Source organism: Daphnia pulicaria, chromosome 8 (assembly GCF_021234035.1).
Source record: "Daphnia pulicaria isolate SC F1-1A chromosome 8, SC_F0-13Bv2, whole genome shotgun sequence".
Classification (NCBI taxonomy): domain Eukaryota; kingdom Metazoa; phylum Arthropoda; class Branchiopoda; order Diplostraca; family Daphniidae; genus Daphnia; species Daphnia pulicaria.
This window is the reverse complement of record NC_060920.1, coordinates 1,115,664-1,132,601: the sequence shown is the minus strand read 5'-3', so window position 1 is coordinate 1,132,601 and position 16,938 is coordinate 1,115,664. Positions and strand designations below refer to the sequence as shown.

At 44.0% G+C, this 16,938-nt stretch overlaps 5 protein-coding genes across 5 annotated transcripts in view; 3 read left to right on the top strand and 2 right to left on the bottom strand.

The window, feature by feature from the left end:
* LOC124312357 (collagen alpha-1(I) chain-like) overlaps positions 1-16,938 on the top strand; it is a 1,404,094-nt gene that overhangs the window by 927,607 nt on the left and 459,549 nt on the right. The gene's annotated exons all lie outside the window — the stretch shown is intronic.
* Positions 1,920-8,006, top strand: LOC124310694. Its single transcript, XM_046774651.1, has 7 exons — positions 1,920-1,993; positions 2,492-4,065; positions 4,248-5,345; positions 5,524-6,048; positions 6,209-6,997; positions 7,064-7,296; positions 7,366-8,006. Exons 1-7 carry the CDS (start codon positions 1,920-1,922, stop codon positions 7,849-7,851), a joined length of 4,779 nt encoding a protein of 1,592 aa, XP_046630607.1. The 3' UTR covers positions 7,852-8,006.
* On the bottom strand, positions 9,189-10,225 carry LOC124312484. The gene is made up of 4 exons (XM_046777011.1): positions 10,149-10,225; positions 9,825-10,059; positions 9,489-9,748; positions 9,189-9,406 (listed from the first exon to the last, which is right to left on the bottom strand). The coding sequence occupies exons 1-4, from the start codon at positions 10,160-10,162 to the stop codon at positions 9,400-9,402; spliced, it is 516 nt and encodes a 171-aa protein (XP_046632967.1). The 5' UTR covers positions 10,163-10,225; the 3' UTR covers positions 9,189-9,399.
* LOC124310693 (cuticle protein 16.8-like) lies at positions 10,916-11,983 on the top strand. Its single transcript, XM_046774650.1, has 2 exons — positions 10,916-11,018; positions 11,285-11,983. The coding sequence occupies exons 1-2, from the start codon at positions 10,916-10,918 to the stop codon at positions 11,911-11,913; spliced, it is 732 nt and encodes a 243-aa protein (XP_046630606.1). The 3' UTR covers positions 11,914-11,983.
* Positions 14,513-15,538, bottom strand: LOC124312485. The gene is made up of 4 exons (XM_046777012.1): positions 15,462-15,538; positions 15,138-15,372; positions 14,802-15,061; positions 14,513-14,719 (listed from the first exon to the last, which is right to left on the bottom strand). Exons 1-4 carry the CDS (start codon positions 15,473-15,475, stop codon positions 14,713-14,715), a joined length of 516 nt encoding a protein of 171 aa, XP_046632968.1. The 5' UTR covers positions 15,476-15,538; the 3' UTR covers positions 14,513-14,712.

The window sequence follows — 16,938 nt, the reverse complement described above, 5'->3', positions numbered from 1 at the left end:
GAATTTTTATATTCAAACCCTTTTTACATTTCCCTTTTATAAATTAACTGTAATATTTCCATTATGATCGGAACCATTTCCGATTTTTCCCAGATTTATGGTATGCACAAGGTCTTATTAACGTTAAAACAGCATTTTTTTCAGAAAATTGATATGTAGGCTACGATGTTCAGGAGAAAAGTTCTGGACGCCAAAACATCTGATGTCTCATGGGCTGATGTGTCTTATCCTTACTACAAGATTCCTTCGGTAATATCCTTCGGGAATTTTTTTAAACGTTAAAGAGACAGAAAATAAAGGTTAAATAGTCGATTAATACATACTATTATGTTTGGAAAATTCCCTTTATTCTCTTAAATGAATTGATTCTTATTAACTAATTGACTAATAATCTGTCAATATTATGAGTGGTGCGACTTAGGTGTGACGGAGGCTTCGCCCCATAACCCCACGTCGCACTTCATGTTTAGATTAAGTTAAAGTAACATTTATTACTATAGTAACAATATAATTAAATCATGCGGTCACATGTTGCATTACATGAGTCTTGGCTAATAGATAGCGAGCTACCATCATACCCTTTTTTTTCCTTTCCAAAAATATAATAAAGATGGTCTAATGGTCATCAACCCGGGCTGCCATTCGTATGGTTCGGTAGTCGAATCTCGATCAAGTCGGAAAGGAAAACTAAGTTTGTAATTTTTGAAAAATTACTCTTAAAAAGCATTCGGAGGTAAATGGAAGTGGAAGATCGGTGGTAACTCTTCACGACCGCAAGAAGATCTTGATGACCGAGGAGAGGACAGGGGAAGAAGGGAGAGATGACCCAGAGCTTCAAAATGAGTATAATCTAACATTCTTAAAATGTTCCTCAACTTCTTGGTTGATGACTAACTGTTAAAAAAAGGAGGCATAGAAATTTTACTTGGACAACCAAATTTATTAAAATCAAGATAAAAGACAGTAAACAAAAAGAGGTAATAATAAAACAAAACAGTTAAAAAAGTAATAGTAAGAAAATACAAAGTAAAAAGAAGAATAAAGACGAAATCGAACAAGAACATAAAAACCAAATCAAATCAAATAAGACATACTACTCTCCACTCCCATAGCAGAAAACTTGTCTTGCTTTTTTTCTTTTTGTTTACACTGCTGAGCACTCACTGCACTGACAGTTGGAAGGTTAAGCAAACAAAAGCGAATTCACTGCCTAGGATTCGGCAACCAGCTAGGTAACAAATACGCAAATTAAATTTTTAAACCAGTAATAAAAACAAATGAAAACCCCGTTACGCCATGTATCAAATTTTGACAGAATTATGTACAAAATTTGGTGACGATTGGTCATTCAGGGAAGAAACGTATAAAGGATAACTAAATGGACATTAAACCCTCTGAATTTCACTACTAGCTACTACTACCCTACCCCCTATACCCCACACCCTATATTGTTAAGGACCTTCGTATATAAATATACCTCAGGGATATATCGATACTTTTATGTATCGTATATCGTATGTATCGTTACGTGCGGGGTCAATTGCACCACTTATTGCATATGCGTCAGCCACAAGTGTGTTGTGTCGTTGCCCCGAAGGCTATAATACGACATTGACATGAAACTGAATTCACCTTGAACAAGAAAGTCTGCTCGTTTCTATATTCCACTCCATTATATCCCAGTTATCTTTTCATCGCATATGTTCCATTTTACTGAAAATGAGGATTACCGGGTCCCAAACAAATAGGAATAACATATGACACGTTTTAGGGTTTGATGATATATATTTCTAAAAAGGCTTGGTTATTATAAATACGTGACCTACGTGTGTCCGTCAAACGTACGATTTAACCGATTTAAAAAAATTTTTATTTCAAGGCACAATCGTGAAATGTAGGGGGATTGTTGGATGTTGGATATGCGGATATTAGGGGATTGTAATTCCCTCATACTCCATCTAGAAAATGCTTCGCTATACAGTCCCCTCCATAAGTATGGGATCACCCCGCGCCGTTCCATAAGGTGGCGTGTATTTCATATGGGTTTTTCGGGTGGAAAAAATCGAAAAAATGACATAAATTCCCCAAACTTGAGATTTATGTCATTTTACGTCTTTTCTATTGTCTGAATTTTCTTCAGATTTTTTCCCCTATTTTTTACGCCTAGAAAAGTGGCGCCCAAAGTATCGGATCACTCCGACGCCGCCCGTGTTGTCTTATGGCGCAAATGGGCTTTTCATATTGCTTTATATATATTTAATTTTTAAGAAGGAATTTTTATATTCAAACCCTTTTTACATTTCCCTTTTATAAATTAACTGTAATATTTCCATTATGATCGGAACCATTTCCGAATTTTCCCAGATTTATTAATTTCCCCAGTTGCTAAAATAAGAGACTACAGAAAAGTTCATTTAGGGTTTGCAACCTCTATCGCCTGGCGTAGGCCAGAAAATTAGTGTCGTTTCTATACGACCCTTAAGTAAAAAAGGAAGCAGAGCGCCAGTGGCGTGGCATCGTGGCGTGGCGTTGCTTCGGTCCAGCAGCGGTCGGCCTCGACCTGTTTGAAATTGCTTCACGACACGGAGAGCGAATGGCCGGGGCTGCTGTGCCGGCTGGGCTGCGGCTACGGGTTTGCGACGGACAACGCCACCAACTGCCCGTTGTGCGAGTGCCGCAACCCCTGCGACGTCACCAACTGCCCGGACGGCCAGCAATGCCAGCTGGTCGTTTCCCCATGCCCAGAGACCCCCTTCTGCCTGGCTCTACCATTCTGCACGGCCGTCCAGCAGCTTGACCGAGAAGATACCGACGTCCAGGAAGAAGAAATAGAAGAATGGACGGCCAGCTGCCCGGCTAGCGAGCCGTTCCTCAACCCTGTCGACAATCTGCCCATCCAGTGCAATCCGCGCAGCCGGGCGCTGAGCTGCCCGGCAGGATTTTCCTGCTACAGCGAAAACAACGGGCCAGACGGGACCTGCTGCCCGATCCAGCACGTCATCAAGGCCGGCCCATGTCCCTACCTGGTGCCCATCTCGGTGGACAGCTGCGACAGCGAGTGCTCGGCCGACGAGGACTGTGACGGCCAGCTCAAGTGCTGCTCCAACGGTTGCGGAACCCAATGCGTCGAGCCGCTCATCAAGACGGCCTGCCAGCACATGCAGATGATCATGAAGTACAAGGCCAGGGAGAACGGACTGCCGGCCAATCGGCTCTTCATCCCACGTTGCCGGCCAGAGGACGGAGCCTTTGAGGCTGTCCAGTGCGATCCAGTCACACGGGCCTGTTGGTGCGTTTCGGCCGACGGGCGGGAGCTGGCCGGCACCCAGGTTCCACCCGGACTCCAACCTCAATGTCACACCCCGAGAAGCTGCCCGGCTCTGAGCGAATGTCCTGAATTGGACTGCTCGGCTCATGGCTATCAGCTGGACACGTCCGGCTGCCCAGTCTGCGCTTGCCGGGACCCTTTTGACGGTGTAGAATGCCGATCGCCTGCCGAAGAGTGTCGAGTGGTCCAGGTCAACTGCATCCGGGCCCCTTGCCCACCTATGCCCGTCTGCCTGCCCAGGCTGGACAATCCCTGCACTCACGGCCAGCCGCTGAGAGACGGCCAGTCCGGCAGCAACACGACCGTCAACTGTGGACCCATGGGCTCCAGCTGCCCGTCGACCCACAAGTGTCGACTGTCGCCGCTGGGTGAATTTTCCGTCTGCTGCCCCAAGCCCAGGGACGTTTGTTTCCAGGAGAAGTTGCTGGGCTCGTGCAAGGCGTCCGTCCTGCGCTACAGTTTCAACGAGAAGCGCAACCGCTGCGAGGCCTTCCGCTACACGGGCTGTTCCGGCAACACGAACAACTTTGATTCCGAACGGGAGTGCAATGCCGTCTGCCCGTCCCTGTCCACCTGCGAGGAGCTGAGGGAGAAGAATCTCAAAATGGCCGAGAAGTTCAAGAAAGTCGTTTTCACGCCCAAGTGCAACAAGGCTAATGGTGACTGGGAGCCCGTCCAGTGCCTGGAAGAGGTGGGCATCTGCTGGTGCGTCGACAAGGATGGCGAACACATCAAAGGTTCATCCAGTTGAAAAATATTTTTTATCATTTTTCTGTCCGTCCAGTCAATTTTCTGCCCAGTCAAATTTTTTGCCCAGTCAAATTTTCTGCCCAGTCAAATTTTCTGCCCAGTCAATTTTCCGTCCAGTCAACAGAAAAATGTGAAATTGAAATTAAAATTTTAAATTTTTGTTGTCCAGGATCTCTGACCCGAGGATCGCCCACTTGCGGTGTCCGGCAGGCCCGTCAGCGTTCGATCGACCCGCCCATCTGCGACGACCCCAAGGCCGTGGTCCACGTCTGCAACAAGTCGATTTGCGAGAGTAAAATCTGCCTGGCCAACCCCAAGGCCGTCTGCCGGGTTGATCCTTGCGGCGGATGCCGTCCCTCCTTTTACGATCCGGCTTCCGGCCGGAAGGTGGACTGCGAAGCCGGACTCAGTAAGTGCCAGAAGGAAGTGCAAGTCGTTTTGAATTCCGACACCTGGGCCAGACAGGGTGGGCCGTGGAACGCCCAGCCGCTGGTGGTTTCCACTTCGTCCAGCCCGTCCTACCACTACGACATGAATGGATATTCCGCACCGGAAGAGGACGCCGAAGTCCTGCCGGACGCTCTGCTCTCATCCGTCACCGTCTACAGCAGTCGCCTCAGGCGCCAGCTGGAAGAGAAGGAACAATCCACCGAGACGGCCTTGCTGGACACGATGATGAAGGAAGCTGGACCGTCGGAATTGATTGCGGAAATGCTCAAGGAAGTTAAACTGGAAGAGCTGGACCTGGAAATGGCCACCGAAACTTCCGACGTGGAGGATACGACTCCGCTGGATTCCAGAACCGGAAAGCTGCTGGCCCGGCGTCCGGTGGACGAAGGTTTGCTGGAGGAAGTCAAGAACGGATTCCAGAGCCTGGACGACGATCAAACTGTCCAGCAACGACCTGTGCCCGCTCTGCGTGACGCCATCAAACCTGGATTCTGCCCGCCCGTCCGCTCCCGCACTTTCCTGCGGGTGCTGGCCCAATTTGCCGGAGGGGCGGCCTGCGCTGACCAGTGCGTCTCTGACGCCGACTGTGCCGGACCGACCCGCTGCTGCCCGGGCGAGTGCGGCTCCACCTGCACCCACCCGGTCCTCCTACCGACGCCACTCCTGCCCAAACCGGGCGCCTGCCCAGCAGCGGCTCACCCGTTCGGCTGCCCGGCAGACACCAAGGCCGTTATTGAATGCTCGTCTGACTCGGACTGTTCCGGCCGGGCCAAGTGCTGCTCCAACGGATGCAGTTCCACCTGCACCTCCCCCGAAGGTCCGTTTAACTGGAATTAATTTAAAGTTAATTGAAATAAATTTAAAGTTAATCGAATTAAATTTTACTTTTAAAAAATCTTAAATAATTCGAAAAAAATTAAAAATTAAATCAAATTGCATTTAAAATTTAATTAAAATTTAATTTAATTTAATTAATTTTTTCTAAAATAAAATAGAAAACAGTTCCGGTCCGTTGATGATGTCCATCTCTCCGCCCGTCTGCACCCTGAAGGGCGACTATGCCCGGGAGCAGAGCCAGGGCGAGTTCAGCTGGTGCGTGGACACGACCGGCCAGCCCATCGACGACTCCTTCACCCGCGGATCGGTCCGCTGCTCGCCCAACGGGACCGTCCTGGAGCAACGGGCCCTGGGTCCCATCTGTCCCGACCCGAGCGTCCAGCCAACCGTCTGCCGGGACGAGTGCCTCCACGCCCGCTGCCCGTTCCACCCGGACGCCATCTGCATGGCCGATCCTTGCGACGACTGCAAGGTGGCCTTCATCGACGGCCAGGGCCAGCGGCTCGAGTGCACCGATCGCTGCAGCCAGCCGGCCGAGACGGGCCACTGCCGGGCCCTTTTCCCCCGCTACTTTTACAACATATCTTCCCAATCCTGCGAGGAATTCATTTACGGCGGATGCGAAGGCAACGAAAATAATTTCGAGTCCGTCCAGGAGTGCAGCCAACACTGCGAGAAACCAGGTAGAAAATTCATTTAACTTTAATTCAATTAACTTTAATTCATTTAACTTTAATTCAATTAACTTTAATTCATTTAACTTTAATTCAATTAACTTTAATTCATTTAACTTTAATTCACAAGTTTTTTTATTTCATAAAAATTTTTGTTTTATTTTTATAGTGAACGTGTGTGAATTGCCCAAGGAGCCGGGCATGTGCCGGGCGAATTTCCCTCGCTGGGCTTACAATCCGGAGACTCAGCTGTGCGAGAAATTCTCGTTCGGCGGATGCGGAGGCAACGCCAACAACTTTCACAGTTACCAGCAGTGCGCCAGCCGCTGCCCGGACTTGGTCCTCTGCCCGCAGCAGTCGCCGATGCTGGGCGAGATCAAGTCGTGCAGCCGTAACGAGGCCTGCGACGGACAGACGTCCGCCAACCACCCGGAAGCTGCTTGCTCCGTCGATCCGTGCACCTGTCAGGCCGTCTTTGTCGACGCAGACGGACAGGCCGTCAAGTGCCTGGCTCAAGTCGAGCCGGCCGTCCTCCAAGCCGAGCCCCGCCACGCCTTCCACGACGTCCAGCCGGAAGTCAAAGAGTCGACAACAACAACCACAACTACAACTACAACCACCAGCCCAACAACCACCACAACAACAACGACGGAAGCCCCAACAACAACGACGACAACTACAACAACAGTGGGTCCATCTCCTGCCCAGCAGCGCGGTAAATCGCTGGCCCATCCGCACTACACCCGGTGCCAGAAGATGCGCCAGTCGCAACTGAAGAAAAGCGGTGGCAGCCAGAGCGGCGAATTGATTCCGGAATGCGACCACCTGGGCCGGTTCCAGCCGATCCAGTGCCTGCCGGCCAAGTCCAACAGCGGCCAAGTCAGCTGCTGGTGCGTCGACGAAGCCGGAAATCAGGTGGCCAACACCACCCAGTTCCTCCGCGGAGAGCAGACCTGCCGTAAGTGTCCAGCAACAACAACCAAATTATGACGAAATTTTAAAAAAATTTTGTCCGTCCGATCAGGTCTGGTGCCAGTGATGGCCGTGGCGATGACCCTGGGATTCCCGGCCATGGACCACGCCCAGGAGCAAATGGAGAAGGAAGTGCGTCAGCAGGTGGGCGAGATTCTCAACGGCCTGTCGGCCCGCACCATGGAGTCGACCCTCCAGTTCAAATCCCGGCAGGACGGAACGGTCCTGACCTTCACGCTGGTCGGCGACAACAAGATCGACGTCGCCTCCCACCTCGAGGATATGGTACCAACTTTTCTAATTCATTTCAAAATGATTTGATTCAAATGATGGCAATAATCATTTGGGTGACAGGTGAAATCGGGCCACTTGGCGCTGGAAATGGATGGGCACACGATGCCGGCCGACAGCACGTCGTCGAAATTCTACCACAAACTCGACTCGACTCATCTCAGAGTGGCCGCCACTAAAGAGGAGAGCAGCGACCTGCAGGACCGCAGCCTGGAAACGCGGGAAATTCTGGCCCAGGCCCTGGACATCGAGGCCCCTTACCTGGCCATTATTGTCGTTCTGTCGGTGCTGGCCAGCATTCTGGTTTGCGGGCTCATCATCGGCCTGGTCCTCCATCGCCGCCGCACCACCGGCACCTACCCGAAAGATTCCGGCTCGACGCTGGCGTCGCCGCCCAAGCCCAGCAAAGGTGGCTCCGACAAGTCGGACGTCGTGCCCAGGGGTTTCCCGCGCGTCGGAATCAACCCGTCCGACGTCGTCCAGACGCCCCAGCTCTCGCCCACCGTGCCCAGGAGCAAGCGACAGACCCGCAACGCCGAGGCTTGGTGAAACAATTCAATTTAATAAACCCCGCGAAATTCAAAAAAATTGAATTTTAAATTTTTTCAAAAAATGACTCGGAAGAAAGTCGAGCTGTGCTCGAGTGTGAAAAAAACACCACCAGATATAAATTTGTGTGTACTAATCTTTGAATAAAAAACAAATCAATGTAAATAACTTTGATATCCCAATGATATAAAATACGAAACAAAACAAAAAAAGAAAATGAAAATTCTAACAAACGCAAACGATTGGAGACTTATTATTTTTGATACTTTTTATTTCTGATTTATGTTTCTTCTTTAAAAAATGATTTTGTCTTTTTATTCCTGGAGCGAATTTCGTTTTTCCCCCCTTGGTGTATGGGTGTGATTGTCAGGGTTGTTAATATCGCCGCGATGAACGATGAAATCGTCATCGGAAATGAAATTTTTTGTTCGAACGATTATCGCGCGATAGGTTTCAAAATGAGTATCGATCGATAATCGCGTTTTCATCGCCGATGACGCGATAGCGATAGTTTTTTTTAACTGCAGACTGCTTAAAAGTAGCATCAAGTTACAGCTGAAAATGGATGAGCACTACAGTTGTGTATTCGCCCATCCAAGTTTTTTTTAAATACCACGTCCGAGTTGGAAAACAAGGGATATTGTTAATATAGTTTTTCTGCTTTTGAAAAAATATGCAGAAAAATATTTTTTTATTTTTTTTTTAAATTTTGCAACGTTGTAAAAAGTATCGGCGACTATCGGCGATTATCGCACCGATACTTTTTTGAAACTTCATCGTTCGATAGTCGGCAATAAAAAAAAACACCAATATCGCTATCGCAATCGGAAATACTTATTTTTTGCGATATTAACAACCCTGGTGATTGTACAGGGCATTGTACCTATTGATGACCTATATAACAATTTTAGGCTGGCCTCTATTTATATATATACAATGGATTGAATATCTGAATTTCCTCCGGCTGCTGTCCATCTCTTTTTTTTTTTGTTTTTATTTTGTAACGAAAGAGAGAGACGTCTTATACAACTACATGCGGTGATGCATTCAAAAATTCAGCATGAAACAATACATGTGAAATAGATAATAACCTAAGAATGAATTGGCACCTCGACTGATGGGCGCACCTTTTTTCATGAGATACATACAGACACGTTTTCTTGATCGAATATTCAAACTCAGAATAGAGAATTAGCTTGTGACAAGAAGGCGAGACAAATATATTGAACCGAAATACAAAAAGAATATTGTCTTGCATCAAATAGCATAAAAATCCACTTGGTTTCTTTTTGAGAAAATAAGAAGAAGAATAAAATGTTGTCATTTTAGATGCGCTTTGGTTCTTTATTTCTATAAGAGAACAGTTGTATGGAGTGCACAAGGTACCAATTACAGTCTTTTTTATGGTCAAATTGATGTCAAAACAGCATTTTTTTAGAAAATGGATATGTACAATGTTCAGGAGAAAAGTTCTGGACGCCAAAACATCTGATGTCTCATGGGCTGAAGTGTATAGACAAATGCGATCACTCTTTTCAATTATTTCTTCTAAATTCTGTAGCAATATTCAAAAGAATGACAAGATCATTTAGCAGTCGCACACAAGAAACGATGTAAAACAAAACAACAAATGTTACCTTTTCAGCTTGTCCTTTTTCTCGCTTTCACCGTTGGCTTTAACCAATTTTCTAAGTTCATTGAATTGGTCGGTTGGCAAATTGAAAAAGTTATTCTCGACAATGTAGGCAGGCGGCCTATTATCGCCAATAAGTTTATTGTCATAGTTTGATAAGCTTTTCTCCACGGCGGAGTTGAAACCATCATCTCCTTCAACCCTTTGGTTATTAGCCAAATCGGCCAAATCAATGTTTTTGACAAGCCCTTCTCCTTTTTGAAGCTGAAAAATAAAATCGAACCACAAATTGAACTCGACAATGTACACGTGAAAGGCAAGATATCAAGAATAGACTTACTTGATTTTTGATAAATTTCAGAAAGTCACCGAATTGGTCGGCTGATAAATCGAAAAAGTAATCCTCGACAATAAAGGGCCTATTATCGCCAACTTTATTGTCATAGTCTGACAAGATTTTCTCAATCGCGGAATTGGCACCAGCAGGCAAATAAGGATGCGGGAACCAATTCAAAGGAGCTCCGTCAACTCCCAGCAGCGACAAAAATAAACAGCAGATGACCAAAACCGAAATCCTATCATTTGTTAACATGAAATTATCAATAAAATAATTCTTCGCCTTGTACTAACATACACACAATATAAAAGTAACAAAAAACCTCACCTAATGAGAATCATGTTGCAGACTGTATGATGTGCTGATATGTGATAAGTAAAACGTTGTGGTAGTGTTGACTGATGAGTAGTGACAACAGCAGAGTGTCTCTGCTCCTTTTATCCTAGCCAAACTCCCAGCAGCAATTGGATGTACCCATCATCGGAGGGGGCGGGTCCCTTTTGGAGTTCTTAATTACTCTATAGGCTTTACCTAGTGCGTTTAGCCTAGTTGGCTAATATGCTTTTATTTAAGCTATTGGTGGCCTTCATACGGCTTTTATTGGGCACCTTTTCTCGGAAATAGTTTATCTATCTATATAGCTCTTAATTATAATAGCTGGCATTCATTTCAATTCAATAATCCCTTTGGCCGTTACTTGGAATAACGGTATTTTAAAAATGATTGTTGATTAACGCTTTGTAATCATCCATTTGCTGCGAGAAATGAATTTTCAATTTGATTCATGAAACTTTTTCACTTTTCACATTGCACACCTGCGTTAGCGAAGCATTTTCTAGATGAGGTATAAGTGGGAATAAGGGAATTAAAAATCCCTTCGTGCTACATTTCACGATTTGTATTGAGGCGGGTAAAATAGTCATTTTGTGCCTTAAAATTAAGAAATTGTTAAATTTGACGGACACACGTAGGTGGCGTATTTACAATAACAAGCCTTTTTAGAAATATATTACCATCAAACCCTAAAACGTGTCATATATATATGTTCCTATATTTGTTTGGGACCTGGTAGCCTAATGTTCATTTTAAGTAAAATGGAACATATGCGACGAAAGGATAACTACGACGATATAGTAGAGTGGAATAGAAACGAGCAGACTTTCTTGTTCAAGGTGAATTCAGTTTCATGTCAATGTCGTATTATAGCCTTCCGGGCGACGACACAATACACATATGCAATAAGTGGTGAACATCAGTGTTACTATTTTATACATAGATCGACATAGATTCTTGTTCTCATCGCTGCTGTGGGTAGATGCTGTTATTCAACCCCAACACAAACTTCAAAAGAACTTTATAAAATGAAGTCTACGGTAATAAGAACATTTTAGACAGTTATTTTTTAAAAATTAATTTTTTGAGATGTATATTTTAATATAATTTGGTTTTTCCCATATACGCAGATCGCCTGTCTGTTGGTGTTGGCTGTTGCCGCCCAAGCTCAATTCTTCGGATATGGCGGATACTACGGATACTACGGTGCCTATCCGTTCGCTTGCCTTCGGGCCACTACGCCGGAATCCCCGCAACTGTCGCCGTCCCCGCCACCTATCCCGGCTCTTACGGCACCCAGTACCACTCCCAGGACGAGTTCGACAATTATGATTACAGCTACAATAATATTAATTCCGGACAAGCCCCCAGCAACCTGCGTGACGGTTTCGGCAACCAGATCGGCAGCTACGCTTACATCGACCCGGAAGGCAAGAAAGTCCGTGTCTCCTACACCGCCGACTCCCGAGGCTTTCGCGTCAAATTCAACGACTTGCCCGTCGCTCCCGCCCAGATTGAAGACAGCACACCCGAGGTGGCCGCTGCCAAGGCGGAATTCGCCGCTAAATTCGCCGCCGCCAAGGCCGGCCGTGCTAAGCGCCAAGTCTTTGGCTTCGGAGCTGCTCCATTTTCTTACCCCGGCTATGCTGTTTCCCCCTATGCCTATTTGGTTGCCGCCCCAGCTATGCCCGTCCGTGAGGCCACTTTAACCAAGGTCATCCACATCCCTGGCCACGCAGTCTCTTACCGCGTCGACTAAATTTTTGTTAAATAGCATCTGAAACTTTTTTCGCATTCTTTTTCTTGTATCCTTTATAGGCCTAATTCTGAAAATGTTTACGGAAAATCAAAATTAATTTCTTTTTCGTCACGGCATAAACATTCGCTGTCCAATTTAAAATAGCAAGGAGACCATCATGCATGGTATCAAAAGTCAATTCACTCTATACAGCGTTAAATAATAATTCAAACAATATTTCTGGATGCCTAATAATAATATAGAGTAACGATGGATCTTTGTTGTCAGGACTCTATTAACTAATGTGTAGACCAATACATTTTTTGTAAGTGTCCGATTTCACCTTATATTCGATGAGGTTGATTAAAATAATTATTCGATTGATTTCTTAGCTGGATTGTTTTCTCAGTTGGTTCATTCCCTTTTTTGCCAATGTTTAACGCTGCCAATTGCAACCCACCTACCGGCACCAACGTTTTTTAGGAACGTTGGCATGAAAATGAAAAATTTGAAAATGAAAACTTTGATTTTTCTGCTCATCCCGGCGTCGTCTCCCCTGCTGTGCCCGTCCGAAAAGCCACCGAGACCGTCCTCAACCCCGGCCATCACGCCAACTAAACTTTAAACAGCATTGATTTTTTTCCCTTAAAATATTCTACTTAAAAAAGGAATAAATTATTCCTCTTAAATATTCATAATTTTAGAACTTAAAAAAAAAAAAACAACTAATAAGGTGAACGGCAAATCGATCTAAATTTATCCTCATTCATGTGAAATTATGGAAACAGAATAAAAATTTAAATGCCAAAAGCACGAGAAAAAGCTTCATCACAGTAAAAATGAAATAAAGAAATGAAAACGTTTAGAGAAAATATATTAAATTTGTCTCGCTGATGCGCGTCAACTGTCAGTCAACTGTGTGACGCTAAACCATATAATAGATTATAAACCGATATTGTTACATTTTTAGTGAAGTCGTGTGTTGCTTGCCCGTCGCCAACTTAGTAGCGCCCGTCCATCAGGTCCAGGACACACCCGAAGTCGCTATAAGGCCAAAGCTGATCACACGGCCGTTGTCGTCGCTGACCAAGGCCTCCCCGGTCCTCGCTAGACGCTAAACCTGAGCTACTTATCCTTTTCCGCCCAGATATAGGATGATCCTGGTGCTGTTACGTATTTAATTTGCATAACGAAACAAAAAATTCTATTAAATATTAGGCATCAATTGCGATCAATTGTTTCACTTAATTCATTGGCAAGGCGCTGCAATATTACTAGCCCATAAATATAATTTGTGTTGTCCATTGCTTGAACAAAAGCCTTTATTCAAATAAACACAACTTAGCTGCATGCCAATGTCGTAACACACGGGGAAACGACACAACACACCTGTGGCTGACGCATCATATGTGCATGGTGCACTGAACTAATGTGGAGCGGCGTGCATCTGCTTGAACCATGCAGAAACATAACAAGCGATGAAAGGCTTCAATATATAGAAATATAAGAATATAAGCATACGTTTACATCCCTTTGGAATTTGGATATCATATTTGGGTACCTACAAAGATGAAGCATCGCATTTCTAACTGCTGTGCATAGCTGGTGGTCATTCGTATCGTACTGTTGTACAGTAGTCTCCCGAAAAATTTATAATAACATGAAGTCAACGGTATAAGAATATTTTGGTCTTAGTTTATTCTAAAAATAATTTAGAAGCAAAATATTTGCATTTTGGTTTTATTATCGCGGATGTCTGTTGGTGTTGGCTGTTGTCGCCCAAGCTCCGCTCAACGGACACGCAGGTCTCGGCGGCGGATATGGTGGATATGTACGGTGGATACTATATCCGTTCGCGTTCGTTCACTGGCGTCCACGCCATACAGCTATGATGCCGTTATCTCTATTAATGCCGCCCATGTCGACGTCGCCGTCCCTGCTCTGACTGATTGCGCTGCGCTGCTGACTGCACGTCAACTTCAGCCGGCTTCAGCAATGCGGCTTTAAAACACTATCTGTGTACAAGAAAATTCTTTAAAAAGTGAATAAATATCACAAAAAGGAGGGCTAATTGAATTATTACCTACAGGATATGTTTTTAAAAATTTGCCAATTATGCCAATATCTGGTGAGATATTTTTGTTTATAAATGGTGTTCCAAAATTCTTGGCTTCAGGGTAGATCAACTGTAGTTCTGTATGAAACTAAACTCAAGTACATTATTAATTAACTTAATCACATCTGCAAATGTATCACCACACATTACCAAATCCATTTTTGGAAGTCCTTGAAGTGGGGGTATTGGATTTCATGATGATCCAATAGTCAAAGTATCTTTTAATTGTTTTGACGATACCTGAAAGTTGCCATACAGTAAATTCATGAATGTCATTTCCAGACTGATGGTTCTTCATCCGTTCAACCTGGAAATAAAAAAATAAATTTAGTGATTTCCTTTGGGTTTTGAATGTGTCCCAGCCTAATTAACCAGAAAATTTGTTGAGTGTTTTTATGGGCGCCTGGAACGAATGTCGGCGTTGGCCTGCCTTTCGCTTTTGAGAAAATAATAATAAGAAAAAATGCTGTCATTTTAGATGCGCTTTGAATAGTACATGTTTATTCTTATACGAGAGCAGTTGTATGGAGTGCACGAGGTACCAATTACAGTTTTTTTAATGGTCAAATTGATGTCAAAACAGCATTTTTTTAGAAAATGGATATGTACAATGTTCAGGAGAAAAGTTCTGGACGCCAAAACATCTGATGTCTCATGGGCTGAAGTGTATAGACAAATGCGATCACTCTTTTCAATTATTTCTTCTAAATTCTGTAGCAATATTCAAAAGAATGACAAGATCATTTAGCAGTCGCACACAAGAAACGATGTAAAACAAAACAACAAATGTTACCTTTTCAGCTTGTCCTTTTTCTCGCTTTCACCGTTGGCTTTAACCAATTTTCTAAGTTCATTGAATTGGTCGGTTGGCAAATTGAAAAAGTTATTCTCGACAATGTAGGCAGGCGGCCTATTATCGCCAATAAGTTTATTGTCATAGTTTGATAAGCTTTTCTCCACGGCGGAGTTGAAACCATCATCTCCTTCAACCCTTTGGTTATTAGCCAAATCGGCCAAATCAATGTTTTTGACAAGCCCTTCTCCTTTTTGAAGCTGAAAAATAAAATCGAACCACAAATTGAACTCGACAATGTACACGTGAAAGGCAAGATATCAATAATAGACTTACTTGATTTTTGATAAATTTCAGAAAGTCACCGAATTGGTCGGCTGATAAATCGAAAAAGTAATCCTCGACAATAAAGGGCCTATTATCGCCAACTTTATTGTCATAGTCTGACAAGATTTTCTCAATCGCGGAATTGGCACCAGCAGGCAAATAAGGATGCGGGAACCAATTCAAAGGAGCTCCGTCAACTCCCAGCAGCGACAAAAATAAACAGCAGATGACCAAAACCGAAATCCTATCATTTGTTAACATGAAATTATCAATAAAATAATTCTTCGCCTTGTACTAACATACACACAATATAAAAGTAACAAAAAACCTCACCTAATGAGAATCATGTTGCAGACTGTATGATGTGCTGATATGTGATAAGTAAAACGTTGTGGTAGTGTTGACTGATGAGTAGTGACAACAGCAGAGTGTCTCTGCTCCTTTTATCCTAGCCAAACTCCCAGCAACTGGATGTACCCATCATCATCAGAGGGGGCGGGTCCCTTGGAGTTCTTAATTACTCTATAGGCTTTAACTATAGTTCATTTACCCTATAGTTGGTTAATATGCTTTGATTTAAACTATTGATGGCCTTCATCATAGCTACAGCTTTTGGGCACCTTTTCTCGGAAACAATTTATCTATCCTATGATAGATCTCAATTATAATAGTGCTGGCATTCATTAATAATCCCTTTGGCCGTGACTTTGGGCGAACGGTATTTTAAAAATGATTGTTGATTAACGCTTTATAATCATCCATTGGCGAGAAATGAATTTTCAATTTGATTCATGAAACCTTGTCACTTTTCTCATTTCACACCTGCGTTAGCGAAGCATTTTCTAGATGAGGTAGTTTATATTATTACAATCCCTTCGATTCGAAATGTAGTCGGTCAATTATAACTTGAACCTTTAGCGTGAGATCATGCTTGTTGATAAGATCCAAACTTTGGACGACGCGCTCTCCAACTGCGCTCTCCAATTGGTTGTTGCTGCACGAGTGAATCTTCCATGGGCGTTGTCCATGCGCGTGTCGGGTAGACGATGTTCAGGAGGTTAGGAACGTCCAAATTTTGGAAAATTGCAATGCAATTTGGAATCACATCTTTCCCAAATTCCAGCCGAAACCGAATGTAACATGTTTTTACTTATTTTTCGGCATGTCCACTTTGGTGGCTGTTTGTTGATTAGCCAATGTGCCTTTCCCTACTTTCTTGTTAGTGCCTACCAACTTTGTCTTAGAGTTTGGCAACGATTTCGAAGGTTGATTGGGGTCTTCTCTTTAAATTGAACTCGTTTTCCCATTTGACGCTTATAGTGCATGACTCAATCAGCATTATTGTAGCCCAAAATTTCAATTTCAAAAAGTTCTACATCACGTTGAGTAAGCTCACTAGATGGCCTCTTTATTTGTCTGTAACTAAATCCTGTTTACAAAACAGCTGTTTAGCTAGGCGCCAGTTGAATTTGCGGATGACAAGTTGTCGATTCTTTTGATTCTTTGAACGGTGATTGAACTTTAAAGCCTTAATTTGCTATTAATAAAGAACCGTGAAAAATGTAGTCAGTCTGAATCTCGTAGACACGGAAAGTGCAAGACTGGCTGCTTTGCTTTGCTTGTGTCTGTTTGTGTGGCATCTATTTTTAAAAATGCAGAGTGCTGGTCCAGGAATATATTTCCCGATCTACACAGTATCTATAAGTTGATTCCATGGCCTGCTCACAATCGTTTGCATGGGGGAGGCACAATTATGCTGTCATTTGTCATCACTCGTCAGCAAGTGGTAAGTGTTCAATTCCATTTTCCT

Bases quoted from the DNA above. Each gene is read 5' to 3' on its own strand.
- LOC124310693 (XM_046774650.1), top strand. From the start codon at position 10,916: ATGGAACATATGCGACGAAAGGATAACTACGACGATATAGTAGAGTGG. The intron at 11,019-11,284 runs GTATTATAGCCT...CCATATACGCAG, and splicing joins TTCAGTTTCATGTCAATGTC to ATCGCCTGTCTGTTGGTGTT.
- LOC124312484 (XM_046777011.1), bottom strand. The intron at 9,749-9,824 runs GTAAGTCTATTC...TTTATTTTTCAG, and splicing joins TGAAATTTATCAAAAATCAA to CTTCAAAAAGGAGAAGGGCT.
- LOC124312485 (XM_046777012.1), bottom strand. The intron at 15,062-15,137 runs GTAAGTCTATTA...TTTATTTTTCAG, and splicing joins TGAAATTTATCAAAAATCAA to CTTCAAAAAGGAGAAGGGCT.
- LOC124310694 (XM_046774651.1), top strand. From the start codon at position 1,920: ATGCGGATATTAGGGGATTGTAATTCCCTCATACTCCATCTAGAAAAT. The intron at 1,994-2,491 runs GTATGGGATCAC...TAAGTAAAAAAG, and splicing joins CTATACAGTCCCCTCCATAA to GAAGCAGAGCGCCAGTGGCG. The intron at 4,066-4,247 runs GTTCATCCAGTT...TTTGTTGTCCAG, and splicing joins GGATGGCGAACACATCAAAG to GATCTCTGACCCGAGGATCG.